This window comes from Hyla sarda, chromosome 8 (assembly GCF_029499605.1).
Source record: "Hyla sarda isolate aHylSar1 chromosome 8, aHylSar1.hap1, whole genome shotgun sequence".
In the NCBI taxonomy this organism is placed as follows: Eukaryota; Metazoa; Chordata; class Amphibia; order Anura; family Hylidae; genus Hyla; species Hyla sarda.
This window is the reverse complement of record NC_079196.1, coordinates 51,691,952-51,718,833: the sequence shown is the minus strand read 5'-3', so window position 1 is coordinate 51,718,833 and position 26,882 is coordinate 51,691,952. Positions and strand designations below refer to the sequence as shown.

The window sequence follows — 26,882 nt, the reverse complement described above, 5'->3', positions numbered from 1 at the left end:
GCACTTAGACAGAAAAGAACAACTGTCCGGACAGCCAAAGGCTGTTGTAGTTTTGCAACTTCTTGAGGGTCACAGATTGGAGACAACTCACCTGGTCAGTCCCTGTATACAGGGCAAAATCCAACTATAAAATATGTGAATATCAAGTACTGCCTAAAAATAAGAACAGAACCCTCAATGCACAAAAAAGGCAATAAGAAAGATTACCCAGAAAGGGGAAATAGAGGGCCAAGAGTGGTGGAAGGTTCAGAATCAGAATGCACACCAGCTTGTTCAAAAGTTTGCGGTGCAAGTAAAAAAAATTTAAATTTTTTTTTAAAAAATTGCCAAAATGTTTGCTTTAGTGTAGACAGAGGTCAAGCTGTAACTTGTATCGTCACATTGATGGAGCCGAAATGCCTTTGCTTAGTGCCAGTGAAGTATTCTGTAAGGCCGTCTACTTGTCAGCATATCAATTATACAATGAATGATTCTGCCACCTCTGCACCTTTTAGAGCTGGAACGTTTCGATGAGGGCTGATGGCTGAAAAATGTCACCTTTCTTCTAATAGCTTATTTCCTAGCAGAGCATCACATAAAGGCTCTCACGAAAAGCAGGAGGCATTGATTTTCCGCATGTAATCATTATTCAATAAAAAAATAAATAAATAAAAAAAAACATTGAAAGTTAAAATAAATAAATAAATAAAGCAAGCAGGGGACATGAGTCAATGTCGATCACCATAAAAATGTTTGACCTACCGTACTTAAAAAAATAAAATAAATAAAATAATATATATATATATATATATATATATATATATATATATATATATATATGAATAAAAATACCTACTTTTTTGTTGGCTTCAGACTCTCTCCAAGTTTCTCGGTCCTCAGCACTGAATCTGAAGGTGACTGCGACGAGGGCTTGAGTGTACAGCAAGGAATACAGGACTTTCACTATGCAGTTGAAGTGTTCTGCAAAGGAAAAAAGGTCAAAGCATTAAAACTTTATTGAGATGTTCCCGCGTTTTCCGACCAGGATGCCTCCAGCTGTTGCAGAACTACAACTCCCAGCATGCCCAGACAGCCGTTGGCTGTCTGGGCATACTGGGAGTCGTAGTTCTGCAACAGCTGGAGGCACCCTGGTTGGGAAACAATGGTATGTGTGTGGCTGGAGCAGATATATATATAAAGTTAAACAGAAAGTTAAACAGATTTGTAAATTGCTTCTATTAAAAAATCTTAATGCTTTCAGTACTTATGAGCTGCTGAAGTTGAGTTGTTCTTTTCTGTCTACGTCCTCTCTGATGACACGTGTCTCGAGAACTGCCCATTTTAATAGCAAATCCCCATAGCAAACCTCTTCTACTCTGTGCAGTTCCCGAGACAAGCAGAGATGTCAGCAGAGAGCACTGTTGTCAGACAGAAAAGAACAACTCAACTTCAGCAGCTGATAATTATTGAAAGGATTAAGATTTTTTAATCAAAGTCATTTACAAAAGAACAGCAGGGAATGGGATATTCGTGTTAAAATCTGGGGGGGATGAATCAGCAGACAGATGGTATGGTGATGGTGGTGGACAACAAAACATGGTTCCATAAAGGTAACAGAATAGTCATAAGAGTAAAGGTCAAAAAGTGGGAGAGAGTCACAGAAAAATACACGAAATGAGGAAATACGGGAATAAACCCCAAAAATGAAAGGACACAGAAGATTAAACCAAAACATGAAATAAAAAATGCTAAAAATCAGGAGAACTAGTCGGAAAATGTCTGTGCTGCCGCATGCTCCTCTGCCTGCTCTACATCACGTGATTGAGATAGACTTACGTTATGAGGCTGTCGTATTCCAGGAATTGTTTTTATTTGACTATGCTACAGGGGCTGTAAAGTTAGAGTAGTTCATAATATAGTGTCTGTACCTGTGTGTGATGGTTTTCTCACAATTCTGTGATTTTCACCGCAATATTTATTTTTATCAGCATACAAAATGACTGTTGTCTCAGATTTTTCCCAGCTTCCAAAGCAGTCGAGACCTGACTCACTAGTCAGCTGATGACAGGGAGCCTGTCTGCTTCAATGGGGGGAGAGATCAATCTGCAACTAATGCAACAGCTGAAGGCACCCTGATTGAAAACCACAGGTCTTTTGAATGGATGCAGCTCATTTATGTTTCAATGGGTGGGGTGGCTAATGTGTGGGAGGGAGGAAAATGGAAATATGGGATTTGTAGTAAATAAATGGTTTATCATGTAACAGGTTGTCTGATATTAGCCTTGAGGTGGTGATTTATATATTTTTTCCTTTCTTCGTATTTATGTCACACCGGGGTGTAGGTGTAAAATCATACCTCGGCTGGTAAATTGTGAGCTGCACTGATTTTTATTTTTTCATTATGTACTAAAATCCCCTTATGGTGGATAACGCCTTAAATCATGTGACACACAGGAGAAAACTGGCTAAGCACAAACTTCTCCTGGCTCGTTCTCCTTCGACCCCCACTGATCAAAACGTTTTACATGTCACTAAGACTGGTCAAAAGTTTTTCCAAATGACAGTGGACATCTAATTCCGCTTAGAAATACCGGTGCAGCAGCTTTTTTGCTGCACTGTCCACACTGCTAAATTTCCATGGCGGAAAATTTAGCTGCAGAAATTTAAATTCTAGACCCTGCCGAAAGAATGAACAGGTAAATTTTTTCAGCGACTACCCAGGAATATGCACTGCCTCAATGGTGAGGGCACATGTCCAAGCACTGACGAACAGTGGACGGTGCGGTGCAGAGAATGTCTGCTTGAAATGTTTACCGGAGGACGTTCCGTAGAGTGCGTGCCTCCTTATACTGAATCTTTTTTGACAAATACATATTTCATTCTTCTCAGCTACTCCTGCTAAAACCACGTACATTGCAGTATACTGGACTGTATTTTCATGGTGACAGGTTCCCTTTAAGTTTACGGCCATGACAGATGGATGACAAATTGTTATTTGGCAGTATTTTTGACCAGTAACAAACCACTAGTGTCTGTCCAGCGTCAAATATAATATGTAATGAAAGCAACAAATATTGGGGGTAAACTAGGTCTGCAAAAAAGTTACAGTATTTTTCCCCATATAAGACGCACTTTTTCTTCCCCAAAACTGGTCTTATAAGGCAAATACACATTAAACCCTGTCCTATCGCGGCAGTCCCTGCGGCCATCAACCGCCGGGACCCGCTGCTAATACAGGACGTCACTGATCGCGGTGATGCCCTGTATTAACCCTTCAGACGTGGCGATCAAAGCTGACCACTGTGTCTGAAGCAAAAGTGAACTAACCCGGCTGCTCAGTCGGGCTGTTCAGGACCGCCGCGGTGAAATCGCGGCGTCCCGAACAGCTTACAGGACACTGGGAGGGACCTTACCTACCTCCTCTGTGTCCGATCGGCGAATGACTGCTCCGTACCGGGATCCCCCGCATGGCCTGCGCTCTTCTTCATCGTCATCACGTCGTCGCGCACACAGTCCCGTCATCCAATAGGAGCGGCGTGCGTAGCAACGTGATGGCGGCGACTGAGAGCGAGGATCCCGGGCAGCAGAGACGTTCTGGAGCGACGGAGGGCGATATCCAGGGCAGCGGTGATGGGTCTGGAGCATCGGTGACACGTGAGTATTACATCCTATACCAGTGGTCTTCAACCTGCGGACCTCCAGATGTTGCAAAACTACAACTCCCAGTAGTACAGGGGCTGAGGGATTGATCGCCCCGGGTCTCACTTCTGACACCCGATGCGATCAGAAGTTATTAACCAGGGGAGCGGGCGGCATGCTCCGCAACCCTGTGATCACCAATGTATTTTACTTTCATTTTTAAATTCACCGCGGGGAGCTCTGAATGGCCAGTACTGAGGAGCCAATCAGGGCTCCCTGCGGGGATTTTAAAATGGACAATGTATATTAACCTCTTAAGGACATAGGACGTTCTCTAACGTCCCCACTACCTGGGCTTTAATGCCCAAGGACGTTAGAGAACGTCCTGTTGTATTTCCGGTCTCTGCCGCTCGCCGGGCAGAGATCGGAACTGGATGCCTGCTGAAATCCTTCAGCAGGCATCCAGGGCAAACGCCGAGGGGGGCCATGTAGGCCCCCCATGTCGGCGATCGCCGCAAATCGCCCTTGCGATCTGCGGCGATACCAGGCTGATCGGGTCTCTGGGACCCGACCACCCGGTAATTTCGCATGATCCCGGCTGTCACAGACAGCCAGGACCATGCTGAAGTATCGGAGCGAGGTGGCAAGCCTGCCACCTCCTCCGATCCCCTGCGATCCGTCGGTTAGTTAACCGACCAATCGCAGGAGGGGGGGCGGTTACTTCCTCCCGTCCTGCCCGGCCCCTGAAAGTCCGGAGAGGACGGGAGGAAGACCGGAGGACGAGGCGGGGGACGGGGGAGTGCAGGGGACCGGCCCCGGTACTTACCTCGTCCCTGAAGACCCGGATCCCGGCGAGGAAGATGGCGGCGGCGGCGACAGGTGAGTAGATCTTCAGCCGCGGTCGGGCCCTTTACAGCAATGCACGTCGCCGTAAAGCGACATGCATTGCTGTAATGGGACCGTGTATACTACAACTCCCAGCATGCCCAGACAGCCCTTGGCGTCTGGGCATGCTGGGAGTTGCAGTTTTGCAACATCTGGAGGTCCACAGTTTGGAGACCACTGTGCCCTTCCAGATGTTGCAAAACTACACATCCTCAGCATGCCCTTACTGTCCAGGCATGCTGGGAGTTGTAGTTCTGTAACATCTGGCCCTTCAGATGTTGCAGAACTACAACTCCCAGCATGCCTGGACAGTTTTGGCATACTGGGAGTTCTAGTTTTGCAACATCTGGAAGGGCACAGATTGGGAACCACTGTATTAGTGGTCTGCAAACTGTAGTCCTCCAGATGTTGCAAAACTACAACTCCCAGCATACTGGGAGTTGTAGTTCGGCAACATCTGGCTCTAAAGATGTTGCCGAACTACTACTCCCAGCATTCCTGAGAATGTTTGGGAGTTGTGGTTTTGCAACAACTGGAGGCACACTGGTTGGGAAACATTGTCTGTTTCCTAACTCAGTGTTTCCCAACCGTGTGCCTCCAGCTGTTGCAAAACTATAACTACCAGCATGCACTGATAAACTGTGCATGCTGGGAGTTGTAGTTTTGTAACAGCTGGAGGTCCCCCCCTTGTGAATGTACAGGGTACATTCACATGGGCAGGGGGCTTACAGTGAGTATCAGGCTGCAAGTTTGCGATGCAGCTAATTTTGCGCGGCAGCTCAAACTCGCAGCGGGAACTCGCTGTAATCCCCCGCCCATGTGACTGTACCCTAAAAACACTACACTACACTAACACAAAATAAAATAAAAGTAAAAAACACTACATATACACATACCCCTACACAGCCCCCCCCCCCCCCTCCCAATAAAAATGAAAAACGTCCGGTACGCCACTGTTTCCAAAATGGAGCCTCCAGCTGTTGCAAAACAAAAACTCCCAGTATTGCTGGACAGCCGTTGACTGTCCAGGCATGCTGGGAGTTTTGCAACAGCTGGAGGCACCCTGTTTGGGAATCACTGGCGTAGAATACCCCTATGTCCACCCCTATGCAATCCCTAATTCAGGCCTCAAATGCGCATGGCGCTCTCTCACTTTGGAGCCCTGTCGTATTTCAAGGCAACAGTTTAGGGTCACATATGGGGTATCGCCGTACTCGGGAGAAATTGCCTAACAAATTTTGGGGGGATTTTTCTCCTTTAACCCCTTATGAAAAGGTGAAGTTGGGGTCTACAACAGCGTGTTATTGTAAAAAAATAAATTTTTTACACTAACACGCTGGTGTTGCCCTTTACTTTTCATTTTGACAAGAGGTAAAAGGGAAAAACGCCCCCAAAATTTGGAATGCAACTTCTCCCGACTACGGAGATACCCCATATGTGGGCGCAAACTTCTCTGGGGGCGCACAACAAGGCCCAGAAGGGAGAGTGCACCATGTACATTTGAGGTGATTTGCACAGGGGTGGCTGATTGTTACAGCGGTTTTGACAAACGCAAAAAAAAAAAAACCCCACATGTGACCCCATTTCGGAAACTACACCCCTCACGGAATATAATGAGGGGTGCAGTGAGAATTTACCCCCCACTGGTGTCTGACAGATCTTTGGAAGAGTGGGCTGTGCAAATTAAAAATTTTGTACAGCCCACTGTTCCAAAGTTCTGACAGACACCAGTGGGGGGGGGTAAATGCTCACTGTACACCTTGTTACGTTCCTCAAGGGGTCTAGTTTCCAAAATGGTATGCCATGTGGGGGTTATTTTGCTGTCCTGGCACCATAGGGGCTTCCTAAATGCGACATGCCCCCAGAGCAAAATTTGCTCTCCAAAAACCAAATATGACTCCTTCTCTTCTGAGCATTGTAGTTCGCCCGTAGTGCACTTCAGGTCCACTTATGGGGTACCTTCATACTCAGAAGAGATGGGGTTACAAATTTTGGGGGGTATTTTCTGCTATTAACCCTTGCAAAAATGTGAAATTTGGGGGGAAACACACATTTTAGTGAAAAAAAAAATATATTTTTTTACATATGCAAAAGTCGTGAAACCCCTGTGGGGTATTAAGGCTCACTTTATTCCTTGTTACGTTCCTCAAGGGGTCTAGTTTCCAAAATGGTATGCCACGTGAGGGTTTTTTGCTGTTGTGGCACCATAGGGGCTTCCTAAATGCGACATGCCCCCCGACCAAAATTTGCTCTCCAAAAGCCAAATATGACTCCTTCTCTTGTGAGCATTGTAGTTTGCCCGTAGTGCACTTCAGGTCCACGTATGGGGTACCTCCATACTCAGAAGAGATGGGGTTACAAATTTTGGGGGGTATTTTCTGCTTTTAACCCTTGCAAAAATGTGAAATTTGGGGGGAAACACACATATTAGTGAAAAAAATTATTTTTTTTTTTTACATATGCAAAAGTCGTGAAACACCTGTGCGGTATTAAGGTTCACTTTACCCCTTGTTACGTTTCCCAAGGGGTCTAGTTTCCAAAATGGTATGCCATGTGGGGATTTTTTGCTGTTCTGGTACCATAGGGGCTTCCTAAATGCAACATGCCCCCCAAAAACCATTTCAGAAAAACGTACTCTCCAAAATTCCCTTGTCGCTCCTTCGCTTCTGAGCCCTCTACTGCGCCCGCCGAACACTTTACATAGACATATGAGGTATGTGCTTACTCGAGAGAAATTGGGCTACAAATATAAGTATAAATTTTCTCTTTTTACCCCTTGTAAAAATTCAAAAATTGGGTCTACAAGAACATGCGAGTGTAAAAAATGAAGATGGTGAATTTTCTCCTTCACTTTGCTGCTATTCCTGTGAAACACCTAAAGGGTTAAAATGCTGTCTGAATGTCATTTTGAATACTTTGGGGGGTGCAGTTTTTATAATGGGGTCATTTGTGGGGTATTTCTAATATGAAGACCCTTCAAATCCACTTCAAACCTGAACTGGTCCCTGAAAAATAGTGAGTTTGAAAATTTTGTGAAAAATTGGAAAATTGCTGCTGAACTTTGAAGCCCTCTGGTGTCTTCCAAAAGTAAAAACTCATTAATTTTATGATGCAAACATAAAGTAGACATATTGTATTTGTGAATAAAATTTTTTTTTATTTGGAATATCCATTTTCCTTACAAGCAGAGAGCTTCAAAGTTCGAAAAATGCAAAATTTTCAATTTTTTCAGCAAATTTTGAAATTTTTCACTATGAAACGATGCAAGTATCGACAAAATTTTACCAATAACATAAAGTAGAATATGTCACGAAAAAACAATCTCGGAATCAGAATGATAGGTAAAAGCATTCCAGAGTTATTAATGTTTAAAGTGACAGTGGTCAGATGTTCAAAAAACGCTCCGGTCCTAAGGTGTAAAATGGCCTGGTCCTTAAGGGGTTAAAAGCGCTATGGGGGGGGCAATACATATAGCGCTATATATCTTGCCCCCCAGCGCATTTATAAAGATATAACCCCCGCCAGCGCAAAAATATATACCACCGCAGTATATATATGTGGCCCCCCCCTCCGGCGCATTTATGATTATATACCACCGCCGGCGCAATTATCAATATACCCCCCGCCGGCGCATTTATGTGACCCCCGCTGGTGCATTTGTCATTAATGCAGCGCTATCTGTGAAAAGCATTCTACGCGCAGAGCATTGCACCAGCCGCCGCTGGCGCGATGCTGCTGATAGAATACTATTCATACATAGCGCTGCAGTATAATAATATATAGAAGTGCTGTGGGGTCCAGATAATACTATATATATGGCTCCCACAGCACTTCTATATAATATGCCCCTGCAGCGCTATGTATGAATAGTATTCTATTAGCAGCATTGCGCTGCCGGCGGCAGGTGCGATGCTCTGCGCGTAGAATGCTTTTCACAGATAGCGCTGCATTAATGACAAACGCTCCGGCGGGGGGGTCACATAAATGCGCCGGCGGAGGGTATATATTTATAATTGCGCCGGCGGAGGGTATATAATTATAAATGCGCCTGCAGGGGTTACATTATAAATGCGCCGGCGGGCGTTACATTATAAATGCACCTGCGGGGGTCACATATATATATACTGCAGGGTATATATTTTTGCGCTGGCGGGAGTTATATCTTTATAAATGCGCTGGAGGGCTAGATATATAGCGCTATATATTTTGCCCCCCACAGCGCTTTTAATATACGCTGTCCATTTTTAAAAAACCCGCAGGGAGCCCTGAATGGCTCCTCAGTACCCGCCATTCAGAGCTCCCTGCGGGGAATTTAAAAATGAAAGTAAAATAAATCGGTGATCGCAGGGTTGCGGACCATGCCGCCCGCTCCCCTGCTTAATAACTTCTGATTGGGTCGGGTCTCAGAAGGGAGACCCGGTGCGATCAATCCCTCAGCCCCTGTACTACTACCCCCATCATGGAACAGGGTCCATGATGGGGATAGTAGTACAAACACTAATTTAGTCCCCCTAGCCACCGGTAGACTTTTTTTCCATGATGAGATTAGTAGTAGTCCCACAACACTGTAGGAGTCTGCTGATGTCACCTCTTCTGAGCATGCTCAGATGAAATTACAGATATTTTAAACCCAGGTGCAAACGGATGACAGGTTCATCCGTTTGCCATAGACTTCAATGTTAAAATGATGATGTCCGTGTTTTCTTCCGTTTTTTTTTCACGGAAGAAAAAATACTGCATGTGCCGTTTTTTGCTTCCATGAAAAAAACGGAAATGAGTGCAGACGGGTGCACACGGATTGTAAAAAAAAAAATACCATGAATGGGATTTTTTAAAAACCGTTGTTAATCCGTTTACAGTCTGCAAAAACTGAACTAAAACGGGGATAAAAAAAACGGGGACAGACGGCCGTGTGAACAAGCCCTTACAGAGAAGAGCACTTTATATAGTGCCCAAAAGCCTTTCTGCAGTACATAGCTTTAATCCCCATACCGCAAACACATTACTGCTCTGTACCCCTGATGTAATAGAGAACCTCTGCCAGACGGTACCTCCGTATACCTTCAGTGTTCATTGAGTCCATCTCCTTACTAAGAACTATTTCAGTGGCTGGCTTTCCTTCAGCCTTTATTTGGCCGCCTGTACAGAACAGTTTTATTATTGCCTTCAGCCGGCCAATCAATCAGAAGACTTATACAACAGCTTTAAAGTAGACTTTATTGAATACTGCAGTTCTGGCAAGTGGACTTGGCATTTTATTTACTGGAAAAAGACACGAACAAGCAGGAATGGCCGACGCTAAAGGCTCCAAATGATGAAATAATTCTTGACGCAGATTGACACTAACAGACGGATAATAAAAGAAGGACCTGTTCTTATTTAACAGACTATCTGAGGCAGATGTGAACGTTAATGCAGCATTATACAAACATGCAAGCCTGACAGTGAGGGAAATGCGGCGCCTTGTATCAGACCGCGGGATCTGAAGCCGCTCATCTGTCCGCAGGACACACAATCAATCACAAGCCGAGCCAATGTCTTTTATTTTGACAATCAATTTTACTTTACACGTTATCGCTGACGTGAAGTATATCTGTACGCACGCAGCATTTATTGGGTGAGAAGCTAAAAACATAGCTCAAATACGCTGTCATTGAGAACGTCTGACCCCAATATGATGATGCGGCTGGGTTCTTTTTATGAACAGCTGACGTAAATAGTATTGTAAAAAATTGTAAAAAAAAATAAATAAAAATCCTAAACTTCTTGCCTTCTTAAAGAGACACTCCAACCATAAATTTTATTTCATAAGGGACAATAGTAGGTGGAAGCAGAATAGCTGCCCTGCTGCATCGGGACCAGAAACTGTTGAAAATCGGCAAAATGGAGCCAAACAGTAAGTGTATGCTCACGAGGCGCAATTTGTGCACAATGGGGGAGATTTGGTTTTTCCTGTCTAAAATTGTCGCACAGAAAGTCGCAGTCTAAATACGTGTGACTTTTTTTGTGACTTTTGCTTTAGAGGATTTTTAGAACATGATGCATTCTAGTCTATTTTGGACAGAAAAATGCATTGGTACTGAATTTATCAATAGGGACTTTTCGGCGAAAAATCGCATCAGCCGAAAGTACGCCGAAATGTCAGACCATGCTGGAGCAGGTTTATATACAGTCTAAATGGTAGATCCCGAAGTCTGTGCGCAGAATTTATCAAGAGCAGTGCGCCTTTTGATAAATTAAGCGCACAATAGACCGGACTAACCCTCTGTAGGTTGGTCTATATTGATGCGGGAAATAGACAACTCTGATAAATCTCCCCCAATGTTCTCGGTGAATATTTTGCTACCAGATGCTTCTGCCGCGGAAATTCCGGCGTCTGCAGAAACAATATACATGTCTATTCTTTCTGCGGTTTCCACAAGGAAATGTCATGTATGAGATGGCGCCTTTCCGTGCAGTCCTAGCACCCGCTGGATTAGTCAAATGTGTAAATGTGTAGAATGTCCACACGTGTTTTCCGTGTGGACATTCCACACAATAGCCTGGCCTAAGGGGGGGGGGGGGGTGCAGCTCTTTAACCTCACCCTGCTGATGCCCTTTATAAAATAAGCAAATGGCTGGAGAATCGCTTTGAAAAGGGGTTATCCAGGAATACAAAAAACAGCTAATTTCTTACCATAAATGTCCTCAGGTTGTGAGGGTTATTAGAACTTGACTCCATTCACTTCAATAGAACTGAGCTGCATTACCGCACACAACCCAAGGACAAGAGTGGCGCTGTTATTTGGAAGCACTGATTGTTCTATTTGGAAATTCATTTCCTTTTTCATTTTTTGTTAAGAGATCACAAGATTTCTCTTGGTTGGAGAACCTAGTTATAAGCATAAAAGGAATCTTGCAGCAATTGTTTGATTTTCCTGCAGTGGCACCACAGGTGAGGATAAGCATTAGGGCGCATCCTCAGCTTATTTCACGCTGCAGATGCGCCGCCGGCAGTCACAGAGGGAAAGCAGAGCAAGCTCCCGTCTGTGGCTGGGTAGCTCTGTGTGGCTGCTCGTAGTGCAGATTTCCCACTGGCAGTCACAAGAGGACACACAGAGCTACCCGGCCGCAGGCGGGAGCTCACTCTGCTGTCAATCTGTGACTGCCGGCGACGCATCCGCAGAGTGAAATAGGTTAAGGACGTGCCCCGTGTGACCCTGCCCTATGGTATTTTTTTTCCAACCAGTGTGCCTCCATCTGTTGCAAAACTACAACTCTCAGCATGCCCGGACAGCCAAGGGCTGTCCGGGCATGCTGGGAGTAGTAGTTTTGCAACAGCTGGAGGCACACTGGTTGGGAAACACAGGTGTAAGTAATGCTGGGTGCTCCATAGCGATGTCTGATTTTCACGTGTTTATTTTTGGCGCATTTTTATCATTATTAATTTAGTTAGTTTCAAGTTATTTCAGGGAGCATTGTGGGTTTTTCTTGCTTCAACAGAAGGGTACCAACAATTTTGTTGACGTCTGTAAGGCCATGCTCACACAGCCGAAATTGGACAGACATTCCGCACATTTGTTCTGGCGGGCGCTGGGACCGCTCAGAAACGTGCAATCTCATAGACGGCAATGCATTTACTAGCAAAATCTGCTGAAAAAATAGACATGTCTATGCCATGGAAATTCTGCCATGTGAACATAGCCTAGGTGGTAAGAAGAGCTTGGGTGCTAAGTCAGTACTAGGCAAGGATATACATTTAACACATTTTTGTGTTTTTTTTTTTTCCCGGTACCCCAGTTTCGCATTAAGGGGCAATCTTCTTTCATTTCTAAAAAAAAACCTGTTATTCTACATAAGTGCGCCATAGAAGGAAACGGTAAGAGAATTAAAGATCACGGTGAGTTCACAGTGACCTGTCTGCTAACAAGTTCACTTCAACATTTTAGTTCATGATGAAACTTAATGGCAAGTGAGGAGCGACAAAGCTGTCAGCCTGGATTTCTGCTGATGGCTAATGTTCCCGCTTTATAAAGGGCTAATTTGCTCTTCCAAGTGATAAATGTTAACAGTGCAGGACAAGGGCCAAAAAGGCCGACTTTATGAAGCCAAACGCGGAGTCCAGGCACGATCTCACTGCAACTGTGCTGAATGATAACATAGACAGTAATTGGAGCTGCTTGCAAAGCACAGGCCGCAGTAAACCAGGCTATTATGAGATTCTTAATGGAGAGGTTTCATTTTCGTGTGTTATTGAGTTAAATCTAAATTTCCCTACATTTAAATCTGATAAAGGGATCTAAAAAAAAAATGCTAATGTGACATGTTAAAGGGGTACTCCACTGGCCAGCGTTCGGAACTGAATGTTCCGAACGCTATTTTTGTGCTGCCGGGGTCGGCCACGCCCCTCGTGATGTCACGACCACACCCCCTCAATACAAGTCTATGGGAGTGGACGGGGCTGTGACGTCACGATACTCTGGCCCCTGTATCGTCCGTCATCAGGCACGGAGCAAAGTTCACTCCGTCATCAGATGACAGGGGGGCTGCAGGAGAGATCGTGGGGGTTTCCAGCGGCAGGACCCACGCAATCAGACATCGTATCCCCTATGCTTTGGATAGGGATAAGATGTATAGTGGCGGAGCACCCCTTTAAGTGCTGAGGATTAATTTAAGTAATCTCAGATTTTAAGTAATCCTTATCATAATTTTCTATGAGGTTTTTTTAAAGCCATAGTGGTAACCCAGTTTTCCTTACTCCACCGGCCAAACTTTCTCCTGAAGTCTGAAATTAAGATTTTTCCAAAAATCTGGATTCATAATTTGCTCTTTATTATTTTGGATCAGACCGGATTTATGCCCAAGGCTACTGATACCAATATCTGGGAGCTATTACTTAATAATGCAGTGGCCAATGGAGATGACCTCCTTAGATACCTGCAAAGCCTTTGACTCAATTGATTGGTGTGGGCAGTCACGCGAAGGATCAACTATGAACCAAAATTTCCGTACTGAGTCTGGCTCCTTTATGACATTCTCAAGGGCTTTGTATAACTACTATATAAGCTGATCCAATATAGATTGCAGCAGCAGTATACAGATAGAGCCAGGTGCGGAGGGATCTGTAAGCAGACATGAAAAAGATATCTGGTAGGTGACTGAACACTTCCTAGGACACAGTAAACACTGTCAAGATGGTGATCACATGACCCAGTTACAGTAATGAAATGCTTGGATGCAGGCATACTGGAATAAAACAGATGGCACTGTTGCAATAGTGGTTGTTAGTATGCAGGATATGGGCAACCCCAGCCCCCTCCCCAAACCCTGGAGTGTTTCTTTAAGCAGATTAGAAAAGCATTGCCTCTATGAACATGCAACTCAAGTACCGTATATCAAAAAGTAGTTTTATTCTTAAAAACAGAGCAAAAAAACAAACAAAAAACATTATGTAGTGTCAACCTTTTACTTTTTACTTTTGTAAACGGTTATGTTTTTTATGATGTGTCCTGCACGTTAATGCAGTAGGGGGCCAGGTGGCATAATCCCGAGAGATGGCATTATGCGTATAAACACTCTGACCTCTATCATAAAAAGATCTACTATAATAAAACACTTAATTTGTGGTGCTCTTTCATGGTGAAGGGTTCAGATCAATTTTCCCTCGGATTGAACAGCCTGAGTAGTATAATGACATTTACTTTAGCTTAATCAATGTAGGATTGAAGGAGATACCAAGTATATCTAACAGCTAATAAGACAGTTAATACTATTCCCAGAGCAGCACTTCAAGGGCATGAGGCAATGCTGGGGTTTGGTTAGAAAACCAAGAAGATTTCTACAAAAATGTTGTTGTATAGCTGGTTACTCAGATTACGGTTATACTTGTATTGAGTCTAATAACTGTGGAAAAGATAGTGATTGCAACTGGATAACCGTAAATCAATGTTTGTTTTTCTAATAAAGAATATTTTAAAAAAATAAAATAAAAAAGGATTACTACAGACCGCGCTTCGAATTTTATTTAATGCAACACAATTTGATGCTACAAAGATATGCAACACTCAGACTTCGTTTAAAGGGACACTCCAGACGTAAATGTAATTTCATAGGGGCAATAGCATGGTGAACCCACGTGGCTCTGTTCCCCTGATAATCACCTGGTTCCGGTCCCGACATGCTGCAGTGTGACCAGCCGTGACCACACAGGTTTGCGTGTGAAGGGTAAGTCACTTCCTCTACAAATCTCTACGAGCGTCATATTGAGAAAGTGACTTACGCTTTAAATACAAATGAGTTAAAAGGGGTTCTCCACTGCCCCAGCGTTCAGAACATTTTGTTGCGAATGCTGGGTGCGGGCTGCAGGGATCGTGACGTGACGGTCACACCCCTCGTGACCCCACACCATGCCCACTCAATGCAAGTCTATGGGAGGGGGCGTGGCATCTGCCACGCCCCCTCCCATAGACTTGCATTGAGGGGGCGTGGTGTGCCGTCACGAGGGGGTGTGACGTCACAACCCCCGCAGCCAGCACCCAACGTTCGGAACAAAATGTTCCAAATGTTGATGTCAGGAGAACGGAGCCGTGCGGTAAGACGGAAAGCTGGGTCGCTGTTTAGCCTCAACCTGCTATTGCTCTTTATGAAATGAAACTCATGTTGGGAGTGTCGCTTTAGGTAAAATTTTGTTCTCTATGACATCTAAAGTGTATTTATGGTTAATATAAATCAACAATGTATGGGGGAAAAAAAATTGACCTCCTAAAAGGGGTATTAATCTCTCCACATGCCCACAATATAGGAGAGCAGGACCTGCACCTATGTCTAGAATGGCCCCAAAAGCCAACACGAAGAGCCAAAGGCTGTCTGAACATGCTGGGAGTTGTAGTTTTGCAACAGCTGGGGGCACCCTGTTGGGAAACCCTTCCCATAGCACAACATTAGAAGCAGGTAGACTGTAAAGACTGAAGCTGATTTGCTCTGAGTTGCAGGCACCGGAGCCACCATAATGAATCGGCACTATGACCCCGCGGTCATGCACTGTCCACATTGACAACAATGCAGTTCTGTGCGGTACTCTACGGAAAGAATGAATATGCTCAATCTCTCTGCAGAGTCCAGATTTGGAATTCCGCTATGCGCACAGAGCAGCAGAATCCCATTGAAGACAATGAAAGGCTGCTGCGCTGCCTGGAAATTGCTCCTGGAAATTAAGAGCATGCATGGGCCCTTAGCAGGGCCAGTTTTAGACTTAATGTGGCCCTGGGCAAAATTAAAAGTGGGGCCCCGAAAGCTGAACAAGTCAGTCACATTTAGATAATTCAGGATGTAGCATGCCAAGAGTGTTGTAAGTTTATTAACCTCTTAAGGACGCAGGGCATATCTGTATGCCCTGCGCCCACTCTCCTGCTATGACGCGGGCTCACGGGCTGACCCCACATCATAGCCGGGTGGTCCCGGTGGCTGTCAGCTGCCAGGACCCATGTCTAATGCCGTACATCACCGGTGATGCCCAGCATTAACCCCTTACACTTAGTGATCAAAGTTGATCGCCGCATCTAACATGAAAGAAAAACCGTTCCCAACAGCTCAGTCGGGCTGTTCGGGAAGCGGTGAAATCGGCTGGATCAGCAGAGCGCCGATAACACTGATCTATGCTATGGCATAGCATTGAACAGCGTATGCAGTCAGAAGATTGAATGTAATAGTCCACTGTGGGGGACCAAAAAATAAATAAATTATATATATATATATATATATATATATATATATATATTAAAATAAAAAAGTTAATAAATGTGATTTAACCCCTTCCCTAATAAGTTTGAATCACCCCCCTTTTCGCATAAAAAAATATATAAACAAAAATAAACAAACATATGAGGTATCACCACGTGCGTAAATGTCCGAACTATAAAAATATAATGTTAATTAAAATCGCATGGTCAATGGCGTATACGTAAAAAAATTAAAAAGTCCAAAATTGCGTAATTTTTGGTAATTTTGTATACTGTAAAATTATGTATAAAAAGCGATCAAAACAAAAATGGTACCAATAAAAACTAAAGACCATGGCGCAAAAAATGAGCCCTCATACATCCCCATATACGGAAAAATTTAATAAAAGTTATAGGGGTCAGAAGATGCCAATTTTAAACATACTAATTTTGGTGCATACAGTTGTATTTTATTTTTTTTTTAATTAGCATAATAAAATGAAACCTACATGAATTGGGTATCCTTGTAACCATATGGACCTACAGAATAAAAGTGTGTCCCTTTTACCAAAAAGTGAAGTGCGCAAAATTTTTTTATTTTTTTTTTCATTTCTAGATTTTGTGGTGAAATGACTGATATTACAAAAGTAAAATTGGTAGTGCATAAACAAGTCCTCGTATGGATCTGTAGGTGGAAAACTGAAAGCGTTATGATTTTTAGAAGGTGAGGAGGAGGCAAAAACAAAAAAATGCAGAGTCCTGAAAGTGTTAAAGTATTTTAGATTAATGTATGTTGAATAACTTTCCAATAGCATGTTAATGAAAAATATGCTTCTTTCTATTGTATTTTTCCCGATCAGTCCTGTCCCAAGCATTTCTGACTCATGCTGGAGTCCTAAACACTCAAGAGCTGCCAGCCTGCTTTGTTCACAGCCAAATAGGCTGTGAACAAAGCAGGCTGGCAGCTCTGAGTGTTCTCCTTTGTGAACAAAGCAGACTGGCAGCTCGTAGTGTTTAGGACTCCAGCATGAGTCTGAAATGCTTGCTGCCAGGACTGGTAGGGAGACCCCTAGTGGTCATTTCTTCAAAGTGGAAAATGAAATAGAAAGAAGCATATTTTTTAATAACCTGCAATTGGAAAGTTATTCTGCATACATTAATCTAAAATATATCAAAAGTTTATTTGATGAGAGGTACCTTTTAAAAGATTAGGAGCACAAGCCACAAAGCGTATGTCCCTGTAGACACACAATATTTGCTAGACCCACACAATATCGCTATATTGTTCCTAAATAAAAACCACGATACATAGAGCAATATTCTCATATACAGTAACATATAGTTGTAGACACCCGCTATATGCTGGCACCCTGCAGACCGAATGAGGCCGGGTTCACATATATCAGGCGTGCACTGGAGGGAAAGTGATGCTAGAACTGATCCCATTCATTTGAAAGGGACAGTTCACAATCATCCAGCGTCTTCATTTTGATGTTGGATGGTTGGACACACCGGAGAGAGAAGTTTGGATTACACCCCCTGAAATACACTACTGTGTGTGTGTGTGTATATATATCGAAGGAAAGAAAAAAAAAATACATATATATGTATTTCCCAACCAGAGTCTATCTAGCTGTTGCAAAATAACTCAGCATGCTGGGATTTGTAGTATTCCAACAACTGGAGGCCAATCAGGATATTGGAGCCCAATCAGGATGCCCCCAGCTATTGGCTATACACATGAATACATACAACACATACAGACTCAATCACACATATATCATACATGTGCATATTCATACATGCATTACACACCCATACAGCACACTATACACAAATACATGTAACAGATAAACTGTTGACATCCCACACTACATATAACTTATACTTACTTTTATTGAAAGATGGCTGGGTGCATTACAGGGGTACTCCGGTGGAAAACTTTTTTTTTTTTTTTTTAAATCAACTGGTGCCAGAAAGTTAAACAGATTAGTAAATTACTTCTGTAAAAAATATGCTGCTCTGGACAGTTCCTAAAATGAACAGCAGAGGTCAGCAGAGGGCACTGTGGTCGTGACAGAAGAGAAATCCAAAAAGAAAAGCATTTCCTATGTTGTATACAGCCCCTATAAAGTACTGGAAGGATTAAGATTTTTTTTTTAACAGAAGTAATTTACAAATCTGTTTAACCTTCTGGCACCAGTTGATTTAAAATACTTCAGGAGCTGCTAGATATTCATGCCTCCTAGTGCCTGCAGACCATCTTCCGTATTGTCGGCCGACAGGCAGCTAAAATGAGCGACAGCAGCAGGAGGAGGAGACGGGGGAAGGAGCATCTCACTGCCTGCACTATGTAAATTAATTCTGCAGTGAGGTTCAATCCTGGATGCTGCTGGCTGCAGGGCTACACTGCTTTCCCAGCTACAAACACTAGCAGCCGCAGGGGGCCTCTGGAGGACTGGGGCCCTGGGCAATTGCCCAGTTTGCCATGCCCTAACGCCTGCCCTGGCCCTTAGGGCAGTGTATCCAAACCAGGGTGCCTGCAGCTGTTGAAAAACTACAACTCTCAGCATGCCTGGACAACGGTCAGCTGTCCAAGCATGCTAGGAATTGTAGTTTTGCAATAACTGGAGGCACACTGTTGGGAAACACTGCCCCAGGGATTTCAGCTGTGTTCAGAAGTATTTGCTTAATCTACTGAATAGGCACATTAAACGGGGGTATATGCATTGTGGCAATAAAGGGTTAATCTAGTAGCTGAGGTAGGGGTGAACACTGTGAAATTTGGGAATTGGGTGCTTTATCTGGGATTATTGATGAGAGTAATCCCGGGAGATAAGCAAATGTATTAATTTGCATATTAACCCCTCCAGGAAACGGAGCTGATTATAGGGGGGGTGAAGGAGACGGGGAGAAACAAGAAAAGTCTCTGCTCAGGGAGCATGGAGGAGTGGAGGTATTGATCTACTTTAACTACTTTTTGGGATGAGACAGGTGCTTTTAAGTGCTGAAGAAGGTGGTCAGAAGAAGCGTGAAACTGCTGTATCTGCACCTGTTTCCGTTTGTTTTGATTGTATGCACCAAAAATGAAGACACTACTCCACGGAACCAATCAACAAAACAGTGAGCACCTCTGCTGCTTTTTAGTGCTGAGAGTACAGCGACAAAAACTGTCTGCCCAAACAGTTTCGCTAAAAACCTTACCTAAACTGACATTTCATACAGGAATAGTAATTTGGAAGTCGCATCCAGTTCCAGTTTCATGTGATTTCACCTGTCTAATCCTTAAATTTCACAATCACTTGCTAGCTTTCACCTTTAAGCAGTCATAAGCCTGTGAAAAACTCATCCACACTTGGCCATTAAAGCACAGAAAGGTCAAACAGAGGACTTTATTTCTCTGCTCAGAGGTTTGGGCATGTTATTCTCTGCCTTCCCTCCCCGCTCTCAGACCTTACGCCTTCACTCTATTGAATGACTGATAAAAGACTACGACGGGGGACACAGATAAGCCAGTCAATCCACAAGTGAATTTCGAGCCCAATGTCATTTTATGCGGATAAGGGATAATAATTATTTCTGTAGAGTGATCCGACACAATAGAATAGATTATGCAGGGAATACACTATTTCTTTTTTTTTCCCCTTTACCCCCAAAGTGTGACGGGGATAGCACTGGCACATACCTCTGCGTAATGGCTGGGGCATTGTTAGAACTTGTATGAGCAATATCGAGGTTATATCTCTGAAGAGTAAAGGGACCTCTGCTCTCTCGTCATCGCTTGTCCTGAGAAAGTAAAAAGAGGAAAGTATTTAACAGAAAGAACGAACAAAACACAGCTACATAGAATGTAAAATATTTATGGCACATTATGGTTCTTTACTGTTTTGTCTATGCAGAAGTGCATAGGGTATATTAAAGTGTACCTGTCATTAGCAAAATCACAGAAAGTTTATTGAATAAACAAACATGACAAAGAGTAGAATATGCAAAACATGACAAAGAGTAGAATAAGCAATCAATACAATGACATTGGCCTTGCAAGGCCTACATTTTCGAGCAAGTCAAAACATAATGGGAAGGGTCAAATAACACAAAAAAAAACATATTTAGAAGAAACCAGATTATACATCCATAAATAGAACCTATGTGATAGGCCGTAACTCTTGCCTGGGCATGAATTTAAAGGCAGCAGAGGAGAGGAACAGGGAAGGCAAGAAACAAGGAAGGCCGCACTGTAAAATAGGGGAGGTTAGATACAGAGATCCAGTCTCAGGTAGGAAGTATAAATCGGGAGACAGGGAACACCAAACACAAAAAGATAAGAAGATTACAACAAGATAGGGAAAGACCAAGGAATAGGAGCACAATCAAAGAGGACAAACGTAGACAAGAACAAAGAACACAGCCAAGGCAGAGACCGCCAGGTCAAAGACCCAAGGCGACAATGCATACAGCGAGACAGAATGTATCCGAGCCGAACAATATCTGAAGCTCACAGGAGCCCAGCACAAGAGTCTTTAACATGGAGATGAACAGAAAACCGACCACGAAAGCCAGGTAGCACCGAACCTGGTGACATCAGCGGGTTGGACGGCCAAAAGCTCCTCCATGTGTTTGATATGGGCAATCTCAGTGAACCAATCCTCCAGGGAGGGGGGGTCCGGGCTTTTCCACAATCTAGGAATTATCATTTTAGCCACTTGGAGGAGGTGACACGCTAGGGACTTTTTGTATTTCGCTTGCGCCATGTGGAACATATAAAGCAGGGCCGTGTCAGGGCTAGTGGGGACATGAACCCAGCGACCTCATGAATAACCTGAAGTACAGACTTTCAAAAAGGGTGCCAGTTTAGGGCAACCATATGTTCGTCATGGTACCCTTGTCATCTCCACACCGCCAACACGGTACCAACGGGATAAGATTTTGAAGCTCATCTCCTGAAATTTCGTGGCAATCCCAGCTTTATGGGTTAGAAAGAAACACCTAGTCCATTGATCAGAAGGAAAGGACTTGGCCAATTCGGACTCCCAAGCTCGGCAAAAAGACAGGAGGGATTCTGTCCTGGGAGCCAACAACAAACTATAGGTGGCAGAAATATAGTGACGAGGGTACGAGGAGGCAAGGCATAGATGCTCAAAGGGCAGCAAGCTACGATGGAAAGCTGAGTGGTCAGGAAGGTGAGAGTAGAAATGTTGTAGCTGAAGGTAGGCAAAGGGAGCATGCTGGGATAACAGGCGGTCACCCAAAAGGGCATCCAATGATTTAAGTGCACCACCAGCTAGAACATGATGAAAATGAAGGGGATTAGACAATGAGGCCACAAAGAAGCTGCCATTGGAAGAAGACCCTGGTGGAAACTTAGGGTTGTCGGTGATGGGAAGTAGGGGGCCATTACAACCAGAGTTACCTGTGTCCACACATTATGTAGAGTAGCCAGTGTACGGCGAGTAGTAAAAGACACCGGAGGAGAGGCCTGGAGGGACTGAAACCATGTCCAGGGCAGGGTGGAGAGAGGGTGTAGGGCATATGTCCTGTGTCAGGCGAACCCACAAGTGATCCCCCCCTTGGCCAAATGAATGGGAATGTGGACTGTAGGGAAGGTAGTGTATTTCCGGGCAATGAGACATTAAGCGCTTCAGATTTTGAAAAGCTAATTTTAAAATTCGACCAAGCACCAAACTCAGCCAAACGAGACATCAAGCAAGGAAGGGATACCAATGGATCAGAGATGTAGACCAAAAAGTCATCTGCAAAAGCAGAGCATTTATACGTGCAGTCCCCGATGGCCACATCGTGGATGTCAGGGTCTGCTCTTATGCCAGATTAGCATAATCTTTAATATAATGTAGATAATACCATTATATGTATATTTGTAATATACATTGGTTAAAAAAAAAATGTATATTCTTGGGTAAAAAAAATTTGTCTTGTCCCTGCAGCTATTGCAGAATCAAAAATACAGGAAGTGTGGATGGGACAGGCAGGACTCTGCAGGCTCCTGGCTTGTCAATCATTCTGCTGTGTGAGCTGGGGGTTGTCAGAGAATCACGGTACAGAGCCCCGCCTGTCCTCAGGGTACAGAGCCCCGCCTGTCCTCAGGATACAGAGCCCCGCCTGTCCTCAGGGTACAGAGCCCCGCCTGTCCTCAGGGTACAGAGCCCCGCCTGTCCTCAGGGTACAGAGCCCCGCCTGTCCTCAGGGTACAGAGCCCCGCTTGTCCTCAGGGTACAGAGCCCCGCTTGTCCTCAGGGTACAGAGCCCCGCTTGTCCTCAGGGTACAGAGCCCCGCTTGTCCTCAGTGTACAGAGCCCCGCTTGTCCTCAGTGTAAAGAGCCCTGCTTGTCCTCAGTGTACAGAGCCCTGCTTGTCCTCAGTGTACAGAGCCCTGCTTGTCCTCAGTGTACAGAGCCCTTGTGCTTGCCCTCAGTGTACAGAGCCCTTGTGCTTGCCCTCAGTGTACAGAGCCCTTGTGCTTGCCCAGAGACAAAACAGCATTTTTTTTCAGCCAAACGTATACAATTTTTAACCAATGTATATGATTCAAATATACATATAATGGTATTATCTACTTTATATAAAAGATTTTTGCAAATAAAGTTTTTTATTTAACTTTAGTACACTATTATGGGGCTACCATCTTGCCTGAGCTGTTTTTACCAGTATTTCAAGAAACAGATGGATGCAGGGACAAATACAACAATAGACAGGAGTTGTCACATTCACATGAACTGGAAAAGCTACTGGGCATTCTTTGTAACCTTTTCAGAGGTCATTGCACGGGCAGGTGGAGGCTGATCAGTGAGCAACAGCTACAGTGTGCTCACTATATACTGGTGTCACTTTTCACTGTAATCATATCAAAGATGATAAAGAGGAGACCGCTGGGAAGTGATTTGTACAGAACAGGAAGTCTTAGCTTAGGTGTAGGCCTAGTGGCCAGGATTATATCAAAATATAGATAAAATGGAAAATTAAAAGAAACAAAACAAAAACAAAAAAACACCAAATATTGTTAAAAAGCATGTTTAACATAAAAACTGGATTTAAACAGTAGGCCATTTTCTGATGACACACCTCTCTTTAGTTAACCAGCATTTTAGCACAAACATACCTCTGTATCACATGCATCTTTCTAAAACAAAAGAGCATTGCACTTAAATTAAGATGCAAATAAGAAACTGGCAAACAAGCTAAAGTAACAAAGAGTGTTAATTGAAACATCAAGCCCACGGTACTCTGGAGATCACGATTCCTGGCACCGCCAACTGGGTCACAAATTGCTATCACAGTAGTAAGCTCAATGCTTTTAGACAAAAACAGCCCCTTGGAGAGTTACAAATTCATGAGCAAGCATTTAAAGACTCTCAGATGGCATCCTCTCTTAGCTGAACCGCCTATACTGATTAAATGCCTTAAAAACAGACAGGGGGAAAAAAAACATAAAATGTGTAGGAAATACTTTTAACATACATGTAAAAGAATGCAGTGTAAATGCCTTTCATAATTACCGGTACTGCTAAACCTATACAAGTCGATAGACACCTAAATACCTAGTCACAGGGTCACTTTTCACAAAATGTCACAGCACCTATATTCAGCCCTGACATTTTATAACTGCAAAAACTGTAATATAGCAAAAAGCAGCCAATATAATTACAGTGGTAGTCATAGCAATTGATGAAATTATAATTTCACAGCATGGTAATGAGTATAGGAATGTAGAGAAGAAACCAAGCTATCCTATTATCGTGAACTAGCAATAATAATAAAATATAATAAAAATCTTCAATGTGTGTAATTTTTAGTGTAAAAATACATGAAAAAGGTATCAAAACAACCATAACAACCTACAAAAAAATAAAAAATATTTAATCTCTCCTACATAAAACAAATCCTGATACAGTCCTGTTAATGAAAATATAAAAAAAAAAATTAAGGCTACAGAAATGTGGGCAAAAACGAAGAAAAAAAAAAATAAACAAAAATGTAGTGCTTATTAAGACCCCAAATAGCCTGCTCACTAGAGGGTGGTTTGAATGTTATTTTTTAAATTTATTTGCAAGTATAAAAATTTATGTTTTGGTTTTTTTTTTTTATTATTTTTCAATAAACAAAACCCCACAAACACCTACTCTGAATCTTTCTTCTGCAACAGTTGTGTTAGCTTCCTCCATGGATTATACTCAGAGTCAATGCTGTACAGCCTCATGTGCATGGCTAATACATGGAAGAGCTGATCTGCAAAGTAACAAACATTGTGTTAAATACCGCAAGAGCAATATACCAAGACAAAGCGTTAATTACATTTAAATTAACATTTTGACATGTTGCACAGACATACAAAACATTTTCATCAGTCGGGGTCTTACTGCTGAGACCCCCCTCCAATTATTAGATATTGCTGGGTGATTTAGACTTATAATGGTGCCCCATCTCCTGCAAGCAGTCGGAATGAGCACTGGTCTCAAGACTTAAATGGGGTTAGCCCACAACAACGAAAAAAAGGCTCCTTAGCCATCTCCAACCTGTTTGCAATCGCCGGAGATGGTCGAGATGCTGAAAACAGCTGAGGTGCCAGAGGAGCCATTTCTGTGGGCAAAATCCATTAAACTGGTTATAGACACAAGACTGTCGGTGGGTACTACTTCTATTCACAGCCGCCCTGACTTCTGCCACTAGAAGAAACAAGTATCTGGCAGACTGCATATTAATTTGGGCAATCCTTTGGAATATTTCAAGGAAAACAATCTCTTCTTTACAAGTTGACACAAAGAATCGTGTCATTGGGTGATCTAGGGTCATTTAGGCATCTTTAAAGGCAGTTTTTAAAGAAGAGCCAAAAAATATCTTGTACAAATCACATTAAAGGTCAACGATACAAGTTTTGTGCTCTATTGAGATGAATTTGGAAGACAGTTATGGCATGCCCTGAATGTAAGGCAGGATGTGTCATAAATGTCTTATAGTCCTACCTCTGGGACCAACACCCATTTCTAACTGGAGGTCCCACTATCACCTTCTGGCCTGGAAATTCCAAACATACAAAAACGACAGATTGTGGTGGTACAATGTTTACACAACTCCCCTAAGCCTCAATGGGAGTTACGCAAACTATGTAAAATGGTCATTTTACATAGTTTGCTTGACCATAGCTATTAGCTGCAACCAGGCAAAAGCTGCAGGGAGCCTTTACGCTTGAGATCATTGCAGGTCCTAGAGGTGGGTCCCACATCAATCAGACTTTTCTGTGGTTATGTCATAATATGTCCCTGTGGGAGAGTACCTCTTTATGTGTATATTGAGGCCTAAATATAGGCTAAAGTTGTTTCTTTGACATTTGAGACTTACTACACATTTAGACAATTAAAGGGGTACTCCACTGGCCAGCGTTTGGAACATTTAGTTTTGAACGCTGTGTGTGCGTGCTGCTGCCCCTTCCCATCGTCTTGCCTTAAGGGGCATGGCCTGACATCACAAGGGGGCGTGGCCATCCCCCACAGCACGCACACACAGCGTTCGGAACTAATAGTACCAAATGCTGGCCAGTGGAGTACCCCGTTTAAATAAGAGTAGTTCCATAATGCTGTCCAGTGGAGAAGGATTAGATACATCCAGCCATGTTTCCAATGAATCCGGGCTGGCTTCCTTTTGCTATAAAGATTGGTTGGGTCACGTCACATCAGGTGGACACGTATAAAAAGTCTGACTGACGTGTCACAAATGTCACATTTTGAAAAGCTCTTTAATCTGTATTCATGTAAAGATTAACTACGCATCAGTCACCAAATTCATCTAATGTTTATACGTGCCATTATGCTGCAGCCCATTAACAAAAGCATTTATTATGGTCAATGTGACCTTTAAAGCATAAATGTCTAAAGTTCAAATGTGTCTCCTGTTCTGCATGCAGACATTCATGCCACAAGCAGTCTATAAATATTCTCCATCCTCGGAGGCACACTTATTCCGTTTATTTGTTGATCTGTGACTGAATGGAGGATGAACACTGCCATCTAGTGTGCAACGCCAACTTTGTAAACTCCAACAAATTAGATTATCCGTAAACCATAGAATTATCCCCAATGTAGTCACTGACCCAACGTTAACATGAGTCAAGTCACAAAAAGAACACATACGTTTATGGATCAAGGATATACAGTATTTCATTGATACAAATAAGCATAAAAGACTAGACAATATTAAAATCACAGACAAAATATTAATGATGTCCACAGTGGACTAGAACTACAAGCGGTGGCTAAAGCAATTTACATTGTAACTTTGTAATTACTCACTGCCTCCTCACTTCTGCTCTCCTATTGCTTGCAAGAGCTGCTGCCCAGTGTGTGAAACACAATCCCTTGTGAGACAGGGTGGAATGGGGAAAACCCAAGAAACAGTGGAGATAAGAAGCACGTTGTGCAAGAATGGATGTAACATCTCCATACTACAGAGCGGAGAAAAGACTTCCCCTTGTACAGAGTACATGATCATAGAAGCAGAAGATTAATTCTGCATGTGAAATTGGCTACAGAAACCAACTTCATTTTTAGCAGTAGAAATATTGACGGTGTCGTATACACCAGCATTACTTTATTTTTGTAACTACTCTTTGTCATAAAGTATGCAGGTGGCTTCATATGTTTGAGGATAATATAATTTAATTCACAAAAAGAAAAC

General features: G+C 43.2%; 1 protein-coding gene across 2 annotated transcripts in view; it reads right to left on the bottom strand.

Moving 5' to 3' along the window:
* Positions 1-26,882, bottom strand: part of UBR3 (ubiquitin protein ligase E3 component n-recognin 3) — a 220,988-nt gene that overhangs the window by 8,499 nt on the left and 185,607 nt on the right. For both annotated transcript variants that reach the window (XM_056533968.1, XM_056533969.1), the window contains exons 31-33: positions 24,335-24,440; positions 19,885-19,985; positions 836-960 (exon numbers count right to left, since the gene is read on the bottom strand). In XM_056533968.1, the coding sequence (XP_056389943.1) occupies positions 836-960; positions 19,885-19,985; positions 24,335-24,440 (332 nt within the window). The remainder of the gene's footprint in view (positions 1-835; positions 961-19,884; positions 19,986-24,334; positions 24,441-26,882) is intronic.